Source organism: Charadrius vociferus, unplaced genomic scaffold (genome assembly GCF_000708025.1).
Source record: "Charadrius vociferus isolate BGI_N301 unplaced genomic scaffold, ASM70802v2 scaffold174, whole genome shotgun sequence".
Lineage (NCBI taxonomy): Eukaryota > Metazoa > Chordata > Aves > Charadriiformes > Charadriidae > Charadrius > Charadrius vociferus.
The window spans coordinates 2,585,677-2,610,696 of record NW_009648441.1 but is presented as its reverse complement, the minus strand read 5'-3'; the positions used below and the strand labels follow the sequence as shown (position 1 = coordinate 2,610,696).

General features: G+C 40.4%; 1 protein-coding gene across 1 annotated transcript in view; it reads left to right on the top strand.

The window, feature by feature from the left end:
- The window catches only part of FHOD3 (formin homology 2 domain containing 3), a 363,610-nt gene that overhangs the window by 265,183 nt on the left and 73,407 nt on the right, over nucleotides 1-25,020 (top strand). The window contains exons 10-13 of the mRNA XM_009885444.1: nucleotides 648-749; nucleotides 3,051-3,428; nucleotides 6,648-6,773; nucleotides 18,825-18,959. Of these exons, the coding sequence (XP_009883746.1) occupies nucleotides 648-749; nucleotides 3,051-3,428; nucleotides 6,648-6,773; nucleotides 18,825-18,959 (741 nt within the window). The remainder of the gene's footprint in view (nucleotides 1-647; nucleotides 750-3,050; nucleotides 3,429-6,647; nucleotides 6,774-18,824; nucleotides 18,960-25,020) is intronic.

Below are 25,020 nucleotides of genomic sequence, written 5' to 3'. Positions count from 1 at the left end.
AAGCCTGCTTTGACCATACTAATGACTCTTTACTGAAAAAATTCATGTACTGGCATCTGATAACTTAAATATTGCTATTTGCAAATAGTCCTGAACTGATTTGGTCTCTCTGTTATTTCTAACTTAATGGTTCACCCTGTTCTGTTTTCCAGTTGAGCTATCGGCTGCTTAACAGGAATGTTTTATTTGTGTTCATTTAGAAAGCATGATGTCCAGTGCCAGCTGTCCCATGCCAGCACAGTGTGTACTGTCCTTTAAGCCAAACAGACACAACTTAATGACTAACGAGTTGAACGTTGGTATATTCGTGAATGTTTTCCATTAATCCCTCTGCAGGTAGGGCAGCAGCAAATGGAAAGCCAAGCTCGAGAAACAAATTGGCATCTTTGGCGTCTTAAAAATCAATAGTAAAAGAACTAAATAGGGGAGAGGATAAAATTTTTGTATTGGTACCTACCCTTGCACCCTCACATACTTAGTGGGAAGTTTTAGGTGGCTGTTTGTCTAGTGCCATAACTACCCCTCTCAGTGTTTTCCTTCCATTTCTAACTTCATTGCATTTCTTCTTCTGGGGACTCATGTCGTTTTCTCTTCCACCTTCTCTCTTTCCATTCCACTGCATGCCTCTTTCCTTGGTCTGACCTCAGAGAGGAGGAAGACTATGAAGAGGAGGAAGAAGAACAGCCAGTCACAGAGCCCAATACTGAGGATGAGGGGGAGGAAGAGGCCAGTAGGCAGGTCAAAGCCAGGTACCGGGATTTGGCATTGTCCCTCCACCTTTTCCTCAGCCTCTGGCATGAACTCACCAACACAGCGTGCAACAGCATCTGCCTTTTCACTCCCATTCCTAGATCACCTGTTAAAGTCACCCCCCAAGAAAATCTTTCTGCATTTAAAAGCTTTGTTGGGGAAGGTGTATGTTAATGGAAACATGTTTAATTATATAGGCTCTATGCACTAAGAACTGTCTGCGCTCACTGCCTTTGCACAAAATGAGTAACGCTCACAAATCTTGAAAGATTTTGCAGAAAGCATAACTTCTAAGCTTGGCTTAGGTTTATCTTTTTAGTTAAGGCAATGGTGAAATGTTGCAGTGCTTCACTGAGCTAGGATGTTGCTTGGTTTCTTAGGTTTTCATCCTTATTTTCATGATACAACCATATTAGCAATATCTGTCACTATGAAAAAGGTCAACATTTTTTGAAGGCTGCTTATGATTTCTGTCAATTTTGTTCATGTTTTAATAGGAAAATACTACTTAGAGACAAAGCTGATAGATATCATCTTATGCATACCTGCCCACCTGTGTATATATGGATGTAAACAAGCCACCTATCAAAACAATATTCTCATGTAAAATTTTTCACTTGTTTCTGAGGGATATATGGGTTTGGCATTTGGCAACTTTATCCTAATAAATGGGAAGAAAGAAAATATGTTCTTTCTTCCAGACAGCCATTTGATTTAGGTTAAATTGTTTGGCTTTGCAACTCGGCAAATGAGATTGGATTTTTTTTTTAAATAAACCACATTCATGCAGACGCTATACAGCACGGAAGGAAGAAAGGAAACTGTTTAATGTGCAAATTCCAAAGAAAATACTGTACTGTTGTTATTAATATCTTCCAGTCTGCAAATCTTGCCAATGGCTGCTGAAATTTCAAAATTAAGTGATAATTTCCTCAAATCCAATTCTTGAAAGTCAAAGCTAAGACACAAGTTATTAGTAAATCGCATGAATATGCTAAAATATTGTTAAAAAAAACCAAGGAAGGGGCATGTACAGGGCATGATGTGCTTTTAGGTCATCGATCTTTTAAAATAATAGTCACTTTGAGATAACTGGGTGATATTCCTATGACTTTTCTAAATACCTCCTTTCACTGTCACTGTAGCATAACAGAAGTGATCTGTACCCTGGCTGTTCATATTAGGTGCTGTCAGGACGGATAGGACTAGCCTGGCTTCGGGGAGTCCTGTGGCCCAGCTGGTGCAATAGATGAAGGTTTCCAGATTGCCCATTGTGCTTCTGTTGTGAGAACGATTACCTGGTATATACCTGCTGATATATAACATGTACGATGTTTTTGTTGCATACTCTGTGCGAAACCCACGCTCCTCAGATAAGGGCCGTGCCTTCCATGCCTCTAGGTGGATTGCAGAGGTGGTCTCAGGAGAAAGAAATCAGACACCTGCCGAGTGATCCAGCCCAAAGCCCATGCACAGTGGGCTTTCTTCCCTTTCTCACTGTTGGAGATACTAGAGAAAACAGATACCTTGGAGAGCAGATCCCATGGCTTTTCACCTGCCTTGCTGTTTCTGTTACTCACCAACACCTGCCTTCACTAGAGTAAAGCAGATGTGCTTTCTGTCGAAAGTCTCTATCTAACACCAACATGGGATGCTGACACTCAGAGAAATTAGTGCCTTCATACCCAGACAAATGATCTGGTAAGGCGTCGCTTTTGAAATAATTCTCAACCTTAATTTTGACAGAACAGTGCCGATTGACTGTTCTTTTATTTTTTTCTTTGGTGCATAAGCTTTTGTAGTAAAAATATCAGATCACCAGGAAGGATGATAATCAGATGTCTGTCCTTCAAGAGGCAGTCATGCAGATTGTATCTTGAAGCATATATACTCTGTGGACCATGTCATCTAGCATGTTGAGACTGCTTTGTGCTGCTCTGACAGTGCTTGCAACCTAACTTGAAATACTTGAAAATTGTTCAGAAAATGGTTGTGAAAAGGTTCGTGAAAATTAGTTCTGAAGCCTGTGGGCTTTCCTTTAAGCTGAATCACTTCCATTCTTCAGTATTTGCAACCCCCAGAAGAATCCCACTGGGATACAAAAATGTGGATTTCCTTACTCTTTTTAAAAAAAAAAAAAAAGAGATAACGATTGTCTACGTTTGGGAAGTTTTTGTTTGTCTGTCTCTCCTAGATTTTATTCTTTTTCCTCCAAGCAGTACAATCTATTGATCTCTCTTTTCCCTGTTTTTCTCTCCTTCCCATTCCCTTCCCTTTCTCACAATGTTTTCCTCCTGCAGTGGGGTCCCAGGTGCGTGGGAGGCTGTGAATGAAAACCTTTCATGGTGTTCTGATTCTTCAGCTGTCTCCAGTGCCATTTCTCCAGCTGAGAGGCCTCTCTCCTGCTCTAGAGCAAAGACCTCTTCTAGCAGCTCCTCTTCTGTGCCTGAGTCATCTGTCTCTCATCATAATTCTGTCCTTTCGTCACCATCTTCACCTGCAGCAGCATTGCAAAGCTCTTCCCAAAATTCATCAGCATCCATTACTCCAAAGGCATCTCCAACAGTGGAGAAATTACCTTACGTACCACATACTCCTTTTCACCTCTTCTCATACGACTTCGAAGAGTCTCCAGTGTCTGTGAAAGAAAAGGAAGCAGAGGTGATGAGGGAAAACAGGTAGATTTTATACAGCTGACAATGTTTAGATAAATGAATAACACCTTTCAAGAGTTTTATGGTGGTAATAATGCACTCTCTGTGTTGTATTATTTCCAGAACATACTGTATTAGTTTTAGTCCTGTAAGCCTGTATTTTGATTTGATTGATATTCTCCCCTTGCCTTTGTTGCCTTCATTTCATCTTACTCCTCTTCAAGGTCTATAGTTAATAAGTATCCTGGCTCTCTCTATACAGCAGTAGATAAATAACCTGTGATTTGGGAGATCACAGAAAGGAGCACCATTTTGCTCTCATTTAAAACAATGTGATTTGCCAACATGATTTCATGAAAATTAATGGACCCTTTCTGCTATAAAACCAAGAGAGATCAGATCAGCACTTGGAATTCAGGGGTGAAATCCTGGCTTCAAAGACTGAACTGCCAAATCCTGAATTTGCTGTTAGATTACAGTGCATATCCCTGTCATGCGCAATTTCAACTTGTGCTCATAATAAGAGAAGTAGATTAAACCCTGTAAAGAGAATATAGCAGCCAGAATAGACAGTTTTCCCTCCACAACATCTGGTCAGTTCAGTTGCTCCTCAGACATTTCTCTTAGGTTTTAATTTTAATTTTTTATTTCCCCATCCCATGATTATTAAAACCCAAAATAAATTGGTTTGCCTCAATCTGTTTTCAAGTATAACAGATTTGCAATACGTAGCACTAAAACCAATGCTAGAGAATCACCTTTAAAAGAAGTTGATGACTTTTAGCCATCTCTCCCAATGGTTGGTGTTGTTTGAAATAGGTGCTGAAAATGTACATGTATATTTTGAGCCTATTTATTTCTTCCTTTCTGCAGCAGTCCTTCTGAATTTCTGCATGTGAACAAATATTTTGATTCCTTTGATCCTTTTAATTTTCGATCTTTCTCATCTAATAGGTGGGTGGTTTTTGTTGCTTTTTCGTTTCACTGAAAAGCCTGTAAATCCAAATAGCTGTTGACAAGAGACTTAGTCCACGTCTTTCCTTACCTGCAGCTTGAACGCTGAGATTCCTCTAAATTCACATTTTCCTGCATAGGTGCAATTTTCCCTTAGGCCTCTCTCACTCATTTATTGCTCTCTCATTGCTGCTGCTGTTAGAGTTATACATTTTAGAGAGTAAATTCCTAAATATCTCCTGTTACTACAATATTTAGTTATTCTCCAGTGACTTTTTTTTTTCCTCTGACCATCCTTATGCTTCTAGTTACCACATAGGATCAAGGGCGTGGTGTGGGGGAGAATTGTGCTGGGTTTATTTGGAGAAAAAGGAGAGCAAAGCTTGCATGATTTGGTCAGTAATGTGTTCATTAAAGAGGTTCATGTCTGGGATTTCTTCAGAGTGAAGGCTTCTGGGACAAGGCCGTTGAATCTACGTTGGTATATGAGACAAGAAGGGAAAATGGATTGTGTACAGGATACGGACTTACCCTGGTGTGAAGGGTTTGCCTCGCTACTCTTCCAGCATCTCTGTCTCCCTCTAAATTTGATATATAGGGATGCTGCGTCCAGGCCAGTCCCTCTGAATTTGGTTTTGTTAGTACTTGTAGGTCTGAGTCCGTAGAAGGTATGTTCTCACCATTTTTATGAGACTTATCTTTGGACTAATTGAAATGCCTTAGTCTAAAAAAGGATACTGCGCTGTGTCAGCTTTTTCATGGGGGAGAGGAGAAGAAAAGCAAATGCAATGGTTGATAAGAAGGTCTGCTTTCAGTTGATTGAAACAGAAATGGAGCTTTCTATTAGTTTCAGGAACATGCCAAATGAGCTCCGAGTTGTTCTCGTCGCTCAGTCAGTATGGGCACAGGTAGAAGATTTTCTGAGCTGAGCCTGCAAGAGGGAAGACCTGTGCCAGGTCTGTGCGCTGCCCAGCTACACAGCCCTCCACTGGGCCACCATCTCCAGTTTCTAGTTAGCTTTCTTCTAGGGCGGGAATGCCAGGAAAGCAATTATTTCCCATTTGGCAAAATTCCTTTTGTAGCTCAGCAATGTGCGTGTTACCATTTTTTTCCAAAATTATTCCCTTGTTCCTGGGCACTCAGCATGGTGTCTCAAAAACAGATGGTGGTGCTGGGGTGTTTTCTAAAACATAAACGCGGAATTGTTGTGAAGGGGGAGTGTTGTCTAAACCATGATGCCTTCCATTATAAAAACCCCTAACTGAAATCTGTTCTGATTTTAACACGGGCCTTGGCAGGCAGCAATACTGTTGCACCCTAAGGAATGAAGCTTGAAACTCTGAATGAAATTTTGCATGACTAGACGAGTGTGCTAAATGAAGCTGAAGGAAACCAACCCGCCTTTTCAAATAAAATTGCTGAGTGAAATTACTGAGTGCTGATGTGTGTGGGAGAAGAAGCAGCAGAGAAAAGATATGGTGCAGGGGGGATATATTATAAGTTATGAATTATAATGAGGAAAATGATGTTGCCCTTTTTCCTGAAGTGAATTTTGTCATTTGGATGAGTTGGCCTTGTGGAAGACTTCACTTACAGAGCATCAGGCTCTTTCCACGTTGGAAAATGGTATCATCTGTGAACAGAAATGTTAACATTTTTCCAAATCAGGAATTTCTCCTTGACATGCTGTTTAAGTATGACGGTTAAAAGGCAAAGCAGAGCAACACAACTGCCTTTTCTATTCAGTATTGGAGCCAGGATGAAAACATTGATACAAGGGACTCTGGGGAGGTGGCTGTTCCAGGAGTCCTGGAAACAATTTCTCTTTGATCAGCAAGCTCACATTGAAGTCAAGCAGGTTTTTGGTTTTTTTTTTTTAATGGAGGGAATGGCTGGTAGAAATTCCTAAAGCCATGCTTCCGGAGACATGTCTTTTTAACCATGGTGATGATTTTTTACAGACATTGTAAGAAATGGCACATAAGCTATGACTTATGTTGGGGGAGGGGAAAGAAAATACTGCCTGCTTTAATTGAGAAGAATGTGGATGCTTTTCATTTATAATGCAAGCATTTGCAAATCATGGATGCACGTGTTCAGATCATGTCTTGGGAGAGCTGCTGTTTTCCTGGGATTAGAGCAATATTTTCAGAAGGTGGATGTTTGAAAAGTTCTGGGGTATGGGATCACCACCAACCCCTAAACAAGAGGATTTTCTGTTGCATGGCTGCTTGCTGATGGATTCTTTCTGTCTCTCCCTTTCTCCTACTTCCCTTCCCATTGCTTCAGATACAACAGCTATGGCAGCAGCTCTTACTCTTCTCCACGACCTTATGCTGGTGTGAGTGCCCCTGCGACACCCACTTCTCGTTATGGGACAACTCTGTCACCGCCTCAAGAGACCAAATCTGACAGGTTTGTAAATTAATCAGTGTTTTAACAACAGTTCTTCTCTAGACAGGAGGAAGGAGATAAGTGTAAGCTGTTCTGAATGAGTATTGGAAATATCTTGTAGCCAGGTCTTTTCTAACGCTGGAAAGAGAAGGTACAAAAATCTAGACATATTCATTTCCGACTCATTCTCAAGCCTTTCTCTGACTTGGTGTTAAAGGCTGGATGTATTTCCATCCTACTACTACTTCTTCCACTTAAATGGATAAAACAGAGTTGTTTCACACATATGCTGTTCTAAGTATTAAAAGGTGAATTAAAGCACATTTTATTTCTTTCCATTTTTTAAAATAAATTCAGACATCTATTTTCAGTTCTATCATTTTAAATCAACTATAAAAATCTTGCAAATGTGCTTAGCTCAGAATTTCCTAGGCCATAATTTTGTCCTTCCTTAAAAATACATGATATATCTCATGGTATTTCATCAAGGGCAAAACGTTTCTTGCTGTAGGAAAAGCCAACTCATACTAACCCACCAGTTATCAGCTCACTTTAAAAAATAAAAAAGAACCTCACACCAGCAACAAAAGCAGTGTTTTGAACAATCAGAATACTCTTGAATTATGTAAGGTAGTAGGGGAAGAAAAATGATTAGGAAAATGTTATGGATACATGAAACAAATTCTTCTTGACAACAGATTTGGACCACCAGAAATTAACTGACCATTACAAACTGAAAGTAAATGACAGTTTCAAAGGATGTCATGCTGATTTTAAGGAGGAAAGGTAGAAGTTTTTAATTTATTTAACTAAATAATTTAATATAATAATTTAATTAAATAATTTCCAATTAGGCCAAATGGGCTTTGGGTTGTTTGTTGCCAGACTGACCTCCAATTCATAAAAATTCCATCTCCCACCCTTTTTTTGAACTGAAGGCTTTTTCAGGATCCTTTGTCTATATTCCAATTAATTTTTGTTACTGATATTTTTGAATATATTTTTTTTTTCTGTATGTGTATAGAAATACATTTATATATGTTTTTGTGTGTATGTATATGTTTGAACCTACCTAATGCTTCACATCCTTTCCATTCTGCTACTCAGAATGATTCAAGTTAGGTTCTTCCAGCGTGCATGTATTTCTAGCCATAAGGTATTGATTTAATCCTTTTTTTCAAGTAAGTAATTACATTAAGTTTATCTTCAGAGGAAGGCATCATTTTTCATTTGCTCATCTTCCTAGAGTAACTTGCCTCGATTTGTCTTTCCTGATCTGAATTAAATTATTGCCAAGTGAAGCCATAATAAAAAACTCTAAACCGGCATTTTCACCCCTTTTACTTCAGCAAAATAGATGCAAGATAAGCAAGAATTAAAAGTATCCCACTGCTTTTGAAGTCTCAGCTTTCTAAGCCCCTGCTGTTGTAAGCTTCTGATTGCTACTGCAGCAAAGAAACCCAAAAGTGGCCAAACACTGAAATGGCTAAAGATCGCTGGGCCTGTCCTGCAAGAGGTTGGTCCCACTGGCCCTGCTCCAGTAAAGGAAGCGAGCTTTCACTGCAGCATGTGTGTAAGTGCCTTGCTGGTTTGGAGCCAAAATGCCTCAGCCCCACAGGACGAAGCTATAAAATTTGCAGATTCATGGAGAGTCGGGCCAGAGGGGAGCTCTCATAATCATCTGCTGTGACCTGTAATGGGTCTCACAGAAGCTAAATGAAAGCCCCCTGTACCTTCACGTGTTTTCAAGTGGTTGCACATGACTTCTGCTGGAAAACATTCCAGTATTTATCGTCACTGCTACGAAAATATTTCATATTTTGAGGCCAGTTTGTCTAGCAGCATCTTCCAGCCATTACACCTCCTTCTGCTTTTCTCTGTGAAACTGGAAAGTGCTCTGCCTTCAACTATCAGATCTCTCTTACATGCTTTAAGTGTCTGAACACAGCGTTTGGAGTTGCATCTCTGTCTTTCCTTCACCTTGCATTCACTGCTCTTTCCTCTTCTGTAGATTTGCAGCTTACTATTCACAGTAGTTGAACTCACTAGGACTTCTGCATTCTTATATTTGAGGGATGTTACAGCCTGATGGTTTTCGTATGTTCGTCTCTGAGAAGTGTGAAAAATGTGCGCGTGCCATAGCTGTATATTGCCTACAGAATAGATGTGGTTATTTCTTGAAACATACTTAAATTTGCAGGTTCAGGTGACATCTGATGTCGTTAGATGCATCAAGTCGTCTTCTTTTTGAGTGCGCTGCCATTGCAGATGTATAGTTTATCAGGCTTTAATAGCGTGACTGCTTTGAAGAAAGGCAGAAGCCTACTTTTATTTCATTTTTGTGAAAGACATGGGTTGTCAAAGTGCCCACACAGAGATTGATGGATAGAATTTTGTGCGTTGGAGAGTAGGCTGTGTAGTGCATGATGCAACACTCGACACTAATTAGTAAGTGGAAACTATTGTGGAAGTTTTCGCAGTCTTCTATCAATGGTATTTGCTTTAGATTATGTAAACATTTTTTCCTACCTCCTGATGGTAAAAATTTACATGGATTCAAACACAAAAAAAAAAGTTAAAAGATGAAGGCGGGAGAGGAAGACACTTGATAAGAAGCAGATGCGTATCTACGGTGAGTTCCAAGGTGAGTTTTCTGCTTTCAGCTTACGACTACAGTTTTTCAAAGCCTCCAAAGAAAGATTTCTGTCTTTTATCATCCAGGGAAGAGCTTCAGATGCAGTTCCTGGTACTGTTTATCTGACCTTCAAGAACGAGGAGGAAGGAAGAAGCAGCATTTAGAGCAGCGCCCAGCGAAATGATTCATGCTCCATTCAGTTGCCCTGACGGGCCTTTCAAACCCTTGGCTGCATTTTGCTTATGTAAACGAGAGCTACAACTTAGGTGGAAAGAAGCAGTTTGGTTGACATTTTGACATTCATGTTTTTAAAACCCTCTTTGGCTACGATCAGTAAGGAATCCAAAAGAGCGGTATAATTCAGTGCAACAGTAACAAGATTTTGTTCTTTGAAATCCACATAATGTATATATTTCTGATTGTACAGCAGAAGAAAAGGCTTACTTGACTGTTTCTCAGTTTCTAAAATCAGCTGCAGCCTTTTGCCAACTTCTTGCAATAGTGCTGTTCTCTTTCATTTATGTGGGTTCCCTGTGGAGAGCCATGTTTCTGCAGTGCATATTGCAGTCATGGGAATCCTGCTGATTTTTCTGCTGAAGGAGGGCACATTTCAAAGCACTTTCTGTTCAGCCCTTCGTTGGGAGAGAAGAAAAGGGTATATTGGTTCTCTCATATCTCTCTGCTTGTGAAAGTTGCTCCTAATGTATAAGTATAAGCCAGTCCACCTGTATTCAACTGCCAGAGAATTCTTTGCTCCATAAATATACTGGCCTCACTCTTCATGACCTAAATAACCAGTTAACTCTCTCCCCAGTTCCTGAAAAAAAATAAAATACCCATCTCAATTTCTTAACTTCATAAATTTTCGTTACAAAGGAGAAGAACAAGACGTGGCTGCAGCACACCAGGGAGAAAAGCATTTTCCCATACCTCCAAGTTGCTGCCTTGCCTGGGGAAGAAGATGTTGTAAGACTCTTCTATATTTCCATGCCTTGTTCTTAAACCTAGGATATTTCTGTTTGGCCAAAGATTGCCTTCTCAGACTCTGAATCTAAGATGTTCGCTCAAAGTGAAAGCTGCAGCCTGGAATCTGTAGCTGGACAGCAAACTCATAACTTGTAAAGCTTCACGCCTCCTCATAGTGTGTTTTTGGTGGTGAAGTGTATGAGTTGTTGGTCATGGCCAGTTAGAGGAGACCCTGTAACTTCTAAAGCAAGAGCTCCTGAATCCAGCACAAGCTTTAATTCATTCAGTTGCCAGAAAAATATGCTGCTTGTGTTTGCTGAGGTAGATTTCTTGCCAGGAGACGATTCCCACTGGGCTTGATAGTCAAACAGTAGTGCAGTTAGCCTAACTTGAAAAGCCTTCTACTGAGGGCACTGTGTGCTGAGGCAGGAGTTCGTGGTCCCCATTCTCTTGCCTCTGTCTGTTAAATCAAATGCCAGAAAGTTCAGCTTGCAAACCTCCCCTTTTGGATCTTCTTGGCCAGTCAGTGTGAACTTACTCTCCACCTCTGGCTGGTCCCTCTGAAGTTCTTCCAAATCTCCAAGCTTGGTAAGGGCCTGCTATGATGTTTGCAAATTATTCCTGTTTGATGCACTCTCCAACTTTTCCAGACTGTTAGAAAATAGACTTAGGAAAGATGAAATGTGTTTCACATCCCTTAGTCTGTTTTCCGTCTTGCTTGCTTTATGATCTACTGCAGTACATTACCTTGGGCTCCTGTGATGGAGGGTGTGGTTGACCCTGGCAGGGCACCAGGTGCCCACCAAAGCTGCTCTATCACTCCACCTCATCATCTGAACAGGGGAGAGAAAATACAACAAAAAGCTCCTGGGTTGAGATAAGGACAGGGAGAGATCATTCAGCAATTACCATCACGGCAAAAACAGACTTGACTTGGGGAAATTAGTTTAATTTATTACCAATCAAATCAGAGTAGGATCATGAGAAATAAAACCAAATCTTAAAACACCTTTCCCCAACCCCTCCCTTCTTCCCAGGCTCAACGTCACTCCCCAGTTCTCTACCTCCTCCCACTGAGCAGCATAGGGGGACCAGGAATGGCAGTTGTGGTCAGTTTATCACACGTTGTTTCTGCTGCACCAGCGTGGAGTCCCTCCCACAAGAGACAGTCCTCCACGAACTTCTCCAACCTGAGTCCCTCCCAGGGGCTGCAGTTCTTCACGAACTGCTCCAGCGTGGGTCCCCCACAGGGTCACAAGTCCTGCTGGCAGACCTGCTCCAGCGTGAGCTCCTCTCTGTCCACAGGTCCTGCCAGGAGCCTGCTCCAGCACAGGCTTCCCACAGGGTCGCAGCCTCCTTTGGGCATCCATGTGCTTCAGCACAGGGTCCTCCACGGGCTGCAGGTAGGAATCTGCTCCACAGTTAACCTCTGTGGGCTGCAGGGGGACAGCCTGCCTCACCGTGGTCTCCACCATGGGCTGCAGGGGAAACTCTGCTCCAATGCCTGGCGCACCTCCTCCCCCTCCTTCTTCACTGACCTTGGTGTTTGCAGAGCTGTTTCTCTCACATATTCTCACTCCTCTCTCCCGCTGCAGTTGCGCGTATTTTTTCCTCTTCTTAAGTATGTTACCACAGAGGCGCTATCACCATTGCTGATGGGCTCAGCCTTGGCCAGCAGCAGCTCCATCTTGGAGCTGGCTGGCTTTGGCTCTATTGGACATGGGGGAAGCATCTAGCAGCTTCTCACAGAAGCCACCCTTGTAGCCTCCCCACTACCAAAAACTTGCCACACAAACCCAATACACAGGGCCCTAAATGTTGAGTGTTCGTGTTCATGTTCTTATGTATCTTTTAAAGGAAATGAACCTTCACGCATTTATTTCTACAGCAAGTGCACACAGACGCTGAGATTAGCATGACTAGATTATAGATGACTTTTTCTCCACTGATTTTAAAGACACTTTAAACACCATACCTGAAGCATAAACATGAAGCGCAGCAAAAGTCTGCAAATACTCTTCTTTTGAGTTTTATTCCCTCTCCAGCAGCCTGAAGCAGTGATTTTTCTGGCAATCTGGTGCTTTTTTTCAACATTGTGTCTCCTAAAAGCAAAACAAACACACACAAAAAAAAAGCCTGCTTGAGAATGCTAAACAGCTTTTCAGTTAGACGTTCTACTAAAATTAAAGGTCTCTGCAATTGACAACACCAGGGAGGTGCTGCTGGATGACGTTTCTTGGCAGGTTCTCTTTTTTTCTTTTCTTTTTTTTTCATTAGCCATCTATCACTAATCTGCACTCTGGAGTTACCTTGTTCCAGCTGTTAAGCACTAAGGAAAAAAAAAAGAAACCTATGAAACAAAACCCACCAGACAGCCTACAAAGCTGCTGTTCTCCCAAGAACAGCTCCTCTTTCCTTGGCTTTCTATTCTTTCTGCTTCTACCATCTTCTTTGTGTCTTAATATGTACTTCTGGGCTCTCAGACCAGAAACCGTGGCTATTTTTTCTTGTGGTAAATGCCAAGCACATCTTTGCCTCTGAGTAACGTAAAGAGGAAGGGATAGCTTGGTCCTTGATAATAGCGGCCCAGGGCAAAAGCCTCAACTATATTGCTGAGATTTTACAAGGAAAAATGACCTTAGGAATTACTCGATGATTTACAATTTGGGAAGCAGCGGTGGCTTACGCTGGCTTTAGCTGCTTCTCGAACTACTGTGTAAGCAGTATTCTTGATTGCAGCTTTGTAGGCTTTATCATAGGGCATATGTTGAAGCAGAAAGCGTGAGCCAGATTCCAGTTTCAGACCGCAACATGCCGCTGGCTGAACACGCAGCGCGCCGTGCTGCTGCTGAGGGGTCATGTACCTTAGCCTGGGTCTATGGGGAGGAAGGGGGAGCTCTGCGAGCCACTTGCAGGCAATTTGTGACTCGCGTGGGGCTGAGAAGCTGCAGGTTGGAGAGAGACAGAAACACAATTTAAAACCTGTGAAGCTTAGGCTGCGAGAGGAGCGTGTGTGTAGAAAGTCCTTGTGCATTGCTGTAGCTCTGCACAGCTCTGCCCTCCCGTAGCTGTATTTAATGTAGCCCCTCAGGCCTGTTAAAAGTCTTTAAGTTAATCAGTTCTTCTCTTGGTCATTCTCAAATTTCCTTCTTGAAGGAAGCATTAGTCAGTAGTTTTATCTCTCAATTTTGTGTTTATTTTTGAGAGAAGTTTTGTAAAGATTCCTCAAGTAATGTTTAGTCTGTTTGCAAAATCTTATATCAACACGCTTTTGAATTTGCCATGTCATGGAGGGAGACATAACACTCAGAGTTTCTTTAACTGTGAAAAGCAATATGGCTCTTGGCAGCTTTGCCTCCTCTTTTGTCTCTTTCTAAGCTGGAAAGCAGATTTATTTTGTTAAAGCCAAGAGACATTTAGAGTTACTTAAGGGCCGAGTTGGAGCTGCTGACTGTTGTTCCCTTTCTGTAGCATTCCCATGACTGCTGGAGCAGGAGCACTTTGGAAAAATGGGTAATTATTGCTTCCTTATTAAGGGTATTAATGATTCTGACCCGTGTTATATTAAAGAAAATCCTGAATATTAACCTTATGACCTAGAGGGATTTCCTCTCGTAAGTCATCTGTTAATTTTTTTTTAGCTTCTAAAAATATACATTTGTATTTTTTATTCTTGCTATAGATATCCATTTCCATTTAGCAAATTTTTAAGATGCAACTAATGGAGGAAAACGCAGCCACAAAAGAAGCATATTTCAGAGTTAACATGAATGAAGAACACTTGAAGTTGATAATTGCAGTTTTGCTGTAACAAAGTGGTTTAGTGTAAGACAGAAATATTTTCTTCAATTTTCAACAAGATTAGAGTAATTCAGATCACATATTCCCTTTCACAATATATAGTCTGTGATGGAGTATTGTCAGGAAACTGAAAGTACTTGCAAAAAAGTGTGAGATATCTTGTGTCTCCCTGGGCTTGTGTATTCAATAATGATTGCTAATTCACTGCTGTGTTAAATGCAGCTTAGGTGAATTTTTATTCAGAAGAGTTTTGCCCTACAATCAATGTTTTGGGTTTGTATCTTCTGCCCTGTGTGTATTTTTGTTGCCTTCTTTTTCCTTTTTTTTGTGTGTGTGTATTCTTTCCTCTTTCATATCTTTTTCCAGCAAGGCAAGTAACTAACGACCTCTTTGTACCCGGGTCCTAATGCCCTGCTGTGGAGTTATATTCACAAATTCCCAGACTTAGACATATTCTTACTGCGTGTTTTCTTTCTCGAATGAGAGTGTAATAACATAGCTTGTTTAACTTTTGCTGGTTTTAACAGCAGGCAGAAGAAAGCTTTTCTTAATATTTTTGTATTAACAGTCCATTCTTAATAGCCTTGTGTTCTCTGCAGACTAAAAATAGTAGTCAGAGTAAGGATCCTTCTGGATTGTATTTGTAGAATTGAACAAATGGTTGGTATTACCAGTTGGTAACACATGACACCAACATTAAAATGCTGGCATATATTAGCTGCAACCCCGTTTTGGGAGTGATCACTCTATTATGCTTTCATTGAGTATCGACATACTCTTCTCTGTTAAAATCTCTTACCACCTTTGATTCAACGCCAGATTTTTTTTTTTAGCCTTTTTCTTGCTTAGCCATTTTTAAGGTGTGGCCTACGGCAGTAAGAGTCAAATATTCCTGAGGCCTGAAGGTACTGTCACCCTTCAAACAGCATCAAAGCAGGAAAATTACCTGAAGGCTCAGCCCAAGCCTTCCTGCCGGCTGGTTTGGCCAGTCCCGCTGCCATTTGCAATTCAAGTATGAGTTCGGTGAAAGGGGAGGCCTTATTGCCAGAGGGATACAGAGGCAAAACCCTAGATTTTACAGACAAACCAAACATAGACAAATCCCTTTTCAAATTGTTTAAAATATTTGAGGAATACCTCTTGCCGCTTGCCTTTCCCTCTGGCTGTTGTACAGGTTTGTAGACCCTGAGAGTAACACCTGTATTCTCCAGGTTTAGTTTATGCACATGTAGAAAATGAAGGGTAGAGTTTACTAGATACTAAAATCTCCTCGTTTACAGTTGCAGTTCCCATTAAAAAGAGGATTGATGTACCCGAATAGCAGTTGAGGTGCAGTGTTTGATTAGCAACAGTGAAGCTGTGAGTTCAGGAGGTTTCGTAAGACAGATGGTCTCAGCATTTGGTGTGAGGGGTGGTCTTCATGGAGGGGACATGTGTCCAGTTGAGTGTCTGGACAGTGCAGGATCTAACCACTAAGCGAGCACTAACTGAGCAATATCAGTGCTGCTTCTTCGCCTGTTCTTTTCTAAATGTGACTGAAAACCCCAAACCTGACTGTCTCTTCAGAAGTCAGTGCCACACAAGGAGTCAGCTGGCCATATTCCTTTCTGTTAAATTATAACCTGTTTCAGCAGAACCTTCTCACAGCTTTGACTGTTAGTTTTGACTATTTCATGCACTAAACTGTTGTATGCAATATGGCAGTCCAGAACTGACTGCGGTTGGGACAAATGAATTGAATCAGGGGTATGTGTGTGTGCACGATGTACTGTAGCTTGTAACTCAGCTGAACTACAGCCTCATAAAACAGCCAGTGGGAAATACCAAGTTTGGGCTACTTATTATAATTAGTTTGCAAGAGGTGGCAAGCTAATGTGGCACATGGATATTCATTTTCAGTTTCTTAGACATTGGCTTTTCTTTCTGGCTGTATGGTTGTGGATCTTCTGTTTAAATTGTGAGGCTGCTGTTCATACATCTGCAAATTTTAGCCGAGTGAGCAATGCTAGCCAAACTGTGCTAGATCAAACCTCCAAACAAGGTGTTTTGGCATGTGGAGACATTTTACTACCAGGGTCAGGTTAGAATCACGTCTGCAGGACTGAGCTGCAACATCAGCCTGTGGTTCCCCTGTAATCCCTTGGATAAGAACATGTATTTACTGTGGAGCTTAGTCAGAGCTGAAGGTTTCCAACCTGCTAGATACTGTGCAGACCTACAATCACTCTTTTGGTCTCAGAGCATCACCCCATCCTCCCCTTTAATTTTTCTACAGCTTTTATTAAGTCATAACTTCCTTTGACTCCAAATGGAGTTTCCAAACTTCAGGGCAGCTGGATGGGATGAGACAGGGTGGGACAGCAAACTAAATACACGGAACAGATAGAGCACAGACTTGATAGGGACCCTCTTTTTGCATCTCTTCCAGTTTATTTTGAGATGTTTTCATGTGAAGACACTGTCCATTTTCCCCTTCCTAGGGCAATTTCTGATGATATATCCAACCTTATTGCCATGTTTTTTCATGCTACCACTGGCAGGAGCTCTAGCTCTTGAATCTTATCATAGTGGTGCCACTGTTTCTGCTGAGAGCTTTCTCTTGCAACATGCTCTAAAAGGTCATAGGTTAAAATAAGTTTAAAATATGTACAAGGGAAAATTCACCGCATGTACTTGACTGTCAGGGTTTGGGGATTTTTTCCCTTTTTCTTAGTGCTGAAGCATATTAGAGATTTTTATGGTTTTGAGTGTGATCCAGCATTGATACTGTAGCTCTGGAGGAGTGCCAGCAGGGAGGCTTACAGAATATCAAGTTTTATACCATCTTATGTAATGTTTATGCAGGTCGGATCTGGCATATTGAAATTCAATTTATTGAAATTATTGAAATTATATTCATACTGCCCTGCTGCCAGGGGAGCTGAAATAGCTATGTTTTGTGGCATTCCTCCTCACACAGACATAGACACTCAGGGAAGATAGGTTTGCATTAATGTTTTTGTCTTCTCCTGCACCGATATTCACTGGTGAACTAGTGCTGTTACACTAAAAGTCTACATTGTGCAGCCATAGGCATGCAAATAAATAAGGAAAAGGGTCTCAGTTCTTAAAAATAATGAAAATGTCTTCAGGTTTGCATTGCTGGTTTGGGAGCCTTCCTTTAGACACGGTTTAGTTTCTTTTCAGAAAAGGCAGTATCTATTTCTCTCATTAATCCTTTCATTGCAAAACTCACGTTACAACAATGCACAGAAACCGCTCAACATGAGTTATGTCTTTTTGATTTTATCAGTCTAATTCAATCAGTGTGGATACATTTACATCTGCATAAAGCTACCCTGTACAAAAAAGATTTTTCCTGTCTAAGAGACAGAAAGAAAGACAGGATTACTCTGAGGTCACTCTGTTGCCATGTGAGAGGTTGGTGGTACCAATACCACCATGTTGGGGGAAAGATGTGTGTAAAAGGAGCTGCTCTCCTAGCCAAAGTAGTACTTGCAGTGAAAAAAAAATTAAAATCTGTGTCAAGACCAAACTATAAGTGAATATAAATGGAAATTTTTTAAAATGTATTTGCTACTTGAAACTGTTGCATGTCAAAGAAAAAATCATTTACCTTTACATTCACAGTTATGGTCAGAGGACTGCAGAGAAAGTCCCCTTCCAGGCTAATTCTTGCTTAGCCATAAAGCATGTGGTAGTAAACTCTTCTTTTTTGTTCACTGTGGACAGAACAAGAACGAATGGGTCTAAATAGCAAAAAAATAAATAAATTAAATTAGCTTACACAGCAAAGAAGCCTTTCTTGCTGGCAGGGGTGTTTAAGCACTAGATGGATGTGGTAGGTCCATCATTAAGGATTTTTAAGGCAGGTCATACAAACAGTTTTCAAGAATGGTTTGAGAAAATTAAATCCTGTCTCAAGCAAGAAGAGGAAAATGGGTAATCTGTTCTCCTTTAGCCCCATTTCCTCTGATTTTTTAAGACCATTTTCATGCCACTTAATGATTATTATAACTAGCTGTGCTGTCCCTGTGTGTTTTACTGATATGTTCCTATACGTGATTCATTTTCCTCTTGCAGCACATGCAGCAAGGAAATCACGATTACAGAATTTGTTAATATTTAAAGGAAAAATATGCCCCTACTTAAGAGAGCATTCAAATTCTGAAGGGCAGTTCTGACATCTTCTTTTACTTTTGTTTTTCTGTATACAGGATTCTCAGGTGTTTGTGACACATCTGTTTTTAATATCATTGCACAACATGTTTGGAAAATGCTGAAAAAATATTCCAGCTTTTTTTTTTAAAGTTAAAAAATCCATTACAGGATTCAGCTTTTCAGTTAATAGGATTATACAGTAAAAAAAAAAAAACCAACAATATTGCAGTTGAAATAGACTGAAGAATTCTTACATATACTTTATTTATGCTTCAGAAATTTTGCAATTAAAGAAGCCTACCCCATCTGTTGTTCTTAAGCTCATCACAGTATCTAAAATCATTTTAGCAAAAAGATACTTAGCCAGTGCTTTGAAGCATCCATACATAAATATTGCCATGTCATTCTGTTGGTTGGGATTATGTTACTTACTGAATGATTGCTACTCATTTTTTGCCAGTATAATCAATAAAAGTGACACTGAGAAATATGATCTCCCTTCTCTGCAGGCCAGCTTTGGGTGGTCTCCTTACATCATCTTTTCGGCAGCACCAGGAGTCCTTGGCAGCAGAAAGAGAAAGACGACGTCAAGAGAGAGAAGAGAGGTTGCAAAGGATAGAACGTGAAGAAAGAAACAAATTCAAGTAGGAACCAAATTTGCTCTCAGTCTGTTGCTTTAATGTGTGATGGGTCTGTAAATCTTTGAGATGTTCAATTGCAAAATAATTGAATTGATGAGTAGTTTGCATGTCTCTTTAGATGCCATTCTTGATCTAAGTATCTTAAGAACTGATCTATTAAACACATTGTGATGAATTTTGGCATTTAATGAACCAGCATTTTTTTTTAAAGACAGCTATGTATTTGCCAATTATACTGACTGGATATCTGCAGAGGCCAGGTTTTATTAGCTAATATACTTCTTCTCAAAGTATGATCTCTAGTGAGGCATAGGATTTGTAGATGAAACAGTGGGAGGAAGGTATCAAGAAGGGAGGAAGGGACAGCACTAAGACATCTTTTTACTTTTACGTTCTGCAAAGTAAAAATGTTCTGAGGTCTCAGGATGTATGGTAGTATTTTTAAACTGCACTTTTTTCTGCTTTGCTGAACATGTGTCTCTTCCTTCTGGAAGCAGCAACTGATAGGAAATAATTATCAGAACTATTGCTCAAACTGTGGCCAGACAAAGGCCTCAGCTGGATATAGGACTCTCCATTTTCACATCTGAGATTGTGTGTTGTGCCGAGGGATCCCAGGGTGTGCTGCCTGAGAATAGTAAAGAGGGCTGTCCTCTCCCCCTGTTAAATCCACGCCTGGAAATCCCAGCACAGGCGTTAGCAAAGGCTGCGGTGGGCTTAGGATAGATAAAGTGCCTAAAGTGCCTATACCTGAAGTGTCTGAAGGGCATACCTAGGAAACCATTTTGTTTCCTCATAAACGGGAATGAAAAGTAAACATATTTTTAGTAGTTAGAAGGCATAATGTAGTAATCTAAAGAATGGTAGGATAAATGTTTCATAGCCTTAGAGTAGATATTTAAGGAAAAGATGGCACTGGGATTCAAGTGAGCTTCTTTATTAGTATGCAGGATTGCTTTCACTGTAATCATCTCTTTAGTAAGAAGTGGAAATGGTCTGTGTCCTAGTGAATTTGGAAAGAAGAGTCACTTAGTAGTGGTTGTTTGGCTGGTTGGTCGAAGGAGATATTCTCCTGGCTCCAGAAGATAGCTAGTTTAGAAGAAAATGAGAGGCGGAGGGAAGGTGGAAGAGCACCATAATAGGATCTTTGGCAGTCAACAGCTGCCCAAGTTCTCCTGAAACAGAAACATTCAGGTCTCAGTCTTCAAGCCTCTTCCAAAAACTCTCCCTCTAAGTGGTATCATCAGGCTGCAGCAGGCTGCCATGGACAGCCAGCATGATCTTTCAGAATGGAAACTCCCAGACCAAAAAAGCCACCAGGACATTTGGCAGCTTGACCTGTTTGAATAACAGATCTGCACATTTCACTAGAGGTTAGCTACAGTAGTTGTTCTGTCACTAAAAGAGCTTCCTTAAAGTCAGAAAAACAAATTTTTTAAAATATACATCTTCATGCCATTACTCCAGAGTCAGGAACTGGTTAACTAAACACCGTGATTGTGTTGCATATTTAAGGCAATGATTTTTCAATCCCCAGTGTTTTCATCTTCTAGATTTGAGTTCCCTGGTCACCCGAAAGTTATAACTTATGTTTGAGTAGAGGGTCTCCAAAGCCACCAAACTTCGCAGACAGACAGCATCCCACAGTTGATTAGACAGTCTGGCAGGAGGAGGACAAAGCCACAGCAAACAGTCGTGGACAGTTTCGTAAGAGTTCTTGGGATTACTTTATCGTATCATCAGTCTGGCTAGAAACCCAGTCTCTGAAGATGTATTTTTGATTAAAAATAGCACTTGCAATTCACAGCCTTTAAACTCGTGAGCAGTACTGGATTTACCATCATGACTCATTTGTTATCTCATTCTTTCCAGCTCTGCCTCGAGAACATCGCAGTAGGTTCTGGCACCATTATTGACAAATTGAGGATAATTTAAAGGAGACCATCACCCATTGTGAAAGAGCTTGGTTTTAGGAGAGGTGTTAAAAAGCTTCATAAGCTATTGCTAGCAGAAGGAATGCTTTACATAATGAACATTTTTCTCAGTAGAAGGACTGTTGTACCCGTTGCATATATAGAACAATATATGTCCTAAAATACAAGGGTTATTCTTCAGCTGTAGGGAAGGGTGAAAGTTGTCAGAGGGGAAAGTTAAAATTTGCCTGTTGAAAAATTCCTAGGTGGTTTTTTTTTTTTGTTTTTTTTTCCCTTGGGGTTATTCCCTTAGCTATTGTAATTCCAAAGAGTACTCTGAAAATATGATGAAAGTGTAACCAGTTCAGGGATTCAAAAGATGTGGAGATAGCCTGAAACAGTAGTGTGTGTTCCACGTTAATGGACTTCTGAAGAGCCCTTGATAGCAGATGTTTGATAGCTTATCAGTATAGTAGATGAGAAGTAATTCATTTATGACACAATATAAGGAGAAAAAATGTTTTATTCATAAATGGAGTAGTTCTGAAAATCTTTCTGATACTCACAGGTTATGCTGTAGAAAACTAACAGATCAGGTGAAAGTGTCATCGGTTTTGTCCACTAGATTCAGCAAAATATTAAAAATATATTGTAAGGAACTATCTTGGTGTGATATTGAGGCAGGCTGGACGTTCACTGGGTTCTGCTGTGCTCTGAGTTAAATATGCATCCACATTTGTGGATACGAGAGGCCTGCCTGAAATCACAGTGCCAGGGCATCTGGCAAAGTTGACTGAGCAAAAGCTAAGTATATGAGTTACTTGAGGAGCAGAGGGAGGGGCAGCCGAGATAGAGGGAGGTTTGTATCTAAAACTCAGGGTGAAAAATAAAGCAAAAAAGTTACCTGTCCGATGATCCTGCATGTGCCTTGTAAGAAAGAATTGTCCTACTCGGTAATGCCCGTCCCCTGTCCCATTTCCAACCATGGCAATTAAAACATGCTGAGGAAGGGTGTACTAGAAAGAGGTCCAATATGTTGTGCTCCCTACCTTGGTCTGGCCTGTCAGGTGCTGCAGTCACTGTTTAGGAGCATTCTAGTTGGAGCAAATGAGGAACGGTTTAATAGCCACTAATGTGCCTGTCCCTTATGAACAAGTCCAGTTCATTGTATCTAATTTCAGATACCAGGTTTCAAAATGTGCTTCAAGTTCTTAACTTTTGGTGGTTTTTTTTGTAGTTGCTTGTAATGACCTTCCGAACTACATATTAGGTGTACCCATACATGTGGTGTATGCATTGATACGTGTACACACGTAGTTTTCAGCCTTTTTTACAAAACCAAATAATTTTTGACAAGAGCCTTCATTGTCTCTGATCAGCTTGTTTGTACTGCCCTTGGTTTCTCCTGCTGTACTTAGGCTTACGTTACTTACCTTGTTCTTCTGGTTTCCTCTGCAATTTATTGCAATTCTCTTTTTAGCCGCGATTATTTAGACAAAAGAGAAGAACTAAGACAAGCAAGAGAAGAGAGGTTTGTATATAATGCATCCATTCTTCCCTTTGGTTGGTTGCGCTTCCTATATTCTTTACTGTGGAGCTGTTGTGTATTTACATTTTTAACTCTGCATGCACAGAATACTTTTATTCCAAAAGACTTCTACAGGAAAGTGAATGTTTCATTAAAGAGGAGAATGAGGTCCAGCTGTAAGCACAGCAATAAATGAAGAGCAGTGGGACTGGAATGCATAAGAATGATTGATGATCTATCTTTTATCTATTTGTGTGGGAAATAAGCTTACTCCATTTCCCTCAGAAATTTGCCCAAAGTTAGTATAGTTACAAATTGAATAAGCCTGTCTTTCTCACCCAGAGGGTCCCGAGCTTTCTGGAGGGTCAGAAAAGGCAACTGAGGATAAAGGAAATTGGGGTCACATGCTTTGCAAAACTGCAGTCGCAGCCTGATGGAAATGGTTCTGACCCACTCCCAGCATTTTTTTATCTTTCAGGGCCAAGTTTTCTTTGCCGACCTCTCTAAACATCAGCAAGCAAATTACAAAGCTTAGCAGTATTTATCATTGCAACATTGTTTTAGTTTTATTTAAATAGCATATTTAAAGGAACTGAGGTTTTGGGTTTTTTTCCTTTTTTAAATTCAATTAAGTAGTTTATAACTCTGGGCTAGGCTGAGAGCTATGTGCTTATGAAAGCACATTTTTCAAGGAATACTGGATTGAAGACCTTTGCTTTCCAGTAGCTTCATCTCTACCTCCGCTATTAACTACACCCTGGAGGGAGCTCTTGTTTTTACCTGGGAAGTATGCATGTTACTGAACAAATAGTAGAAAAATCATCCAGATTGCTTCAGTTCTGCTTTTATGATCCTCCAGAGGTTTGTCTCTGGCAATACTTTTGGATTGTCAAGAATTGGACTTACGTTATCGAAGTATGAGAGCAGTCATCTCAGAAATCATTGTTGCTGCATTTTGGTTTTGCGTTGGGTTTTTTTTTCCACAAAATCATCATGCAGGAGGCAGTTTGTTCCTGCAGACTGAAGTCTGATCTATTGTGGCTGAAGTAGCTAATATTAAAAAATGATTTTGACATCTCTAAGAGTAAGAAAAGGTGGATGTGCTTTCCTTTGTCCTTCCAGCCAAAACAATTACAAATCGTTTAAAGTATTTTCGGAAATTAAATGTGTCTGAGCACATAAGCATCATACACTGATCTTAGCTGAGTAAAACCTTTTACAGCAAGTGTGCTCGTCAGCAAGATTTGAAACAAATTAGAAGCGAGCTCTGCAGCACTTTCAAGTTGTAAGGGAACACACCAAGTAAACTGGAGTATTTTGGGGGAAGTGTCCACCAGCAGGGCATCACTGCTGTGCAATCTGAGACAATTTCACTGGTCATTAGGAATGTGTCTTTATCCTTAGGGCTCCTTTGGATTGTAATGTTAAACTATCGGTTCTTCCTCATAAAGAGGAAAGACATATGTTTGCTTTGACAGCACATAAGTATTGGGGAATGCTTCTGGAAATGAAGTCTCACATCAGTAGTCTGTTACGTTGGCCTTCCGTAACTTTTTTTTTTTTTTTAAATAACCCACCTTTGCACAAATGAGGTTTCATTTCCTATAGCAAGTTGAATGGTGACTTGTTTTAACAGAATGCAAGAAGTGTAAGAAGATGCTATATCCAAGGTGCTAAAATCTGGATTGTACGTTTCCTCCATATCAGTTTGGGAAAGTAGGAGGCGTTAATACTGAGCACATATGAAAAGCTCTGTTAAAAGCACTGGTTTGTCCAAATTGTGTCAAATCTTTCGAGCGTTCTGTGTACTATCGTGTCACCCTTGAGCTCCAGAATACAGGCACCCACTTTTGCAATGGCTCTGGGGTGGCCTTACTATAAGGGAGAAGTATTTCTGCAGTTTCAAGGGGTCTGAGTGTAGCACAGCACCATTCATTTTACGTATTCTTGCTGTTCAGTGATTTGAGGCCTTTTTTCACTTTGCTTGGTTGAGTATTTTCCAGTGGTAGTTCAAAAATAACCCAACAAAGGTGAACTCTCAAGTCCTCTCTAGTGTGATTTACAGCTCAAATGCTCTCTACCTGTTGGCTTTGTTGGTACATAAACATTTTAAGTTGCACTTAGGGCATTGCTCAGAGACCTAGAGAGTTCACAATAATGTTTTTATCTAGTTAAAGATGATACATGGAATGTAATGTTCATGAGGCATACTAAATGGATAGCCCACAATTCTTTCCTCTTTGTCTATAGAGAGGAGTCGGCAAAGACATGATGATGGCTGCAGGTTTCCATGATTTAAAGGAATATGGCAATATATACCGAGGCAATGTGTCAGTCCTGTAGTGGAGGAACTATTTGCAGCAGGGGGATGGTAGCTCATCCTTTCAACTCCTTCAGATTTTGGTCTTCATGAGACCTTGTGTATTTGATGCTGGCATTCATTCACTGTTAAGACATTGGGCAGAAACAAAAAACAACCAAAATAAAGGTCGTTTATCAAGTGCAAAGTGTTAATAACTGATTCTTGACTGATTTCAATTTCGAAGTTAAATTGTGGTATCTGCTTATTAGGCTTCCCATTAGTTATGCTGATGCGCTGCCATGAGAGTTGCTGTCCTCTTTC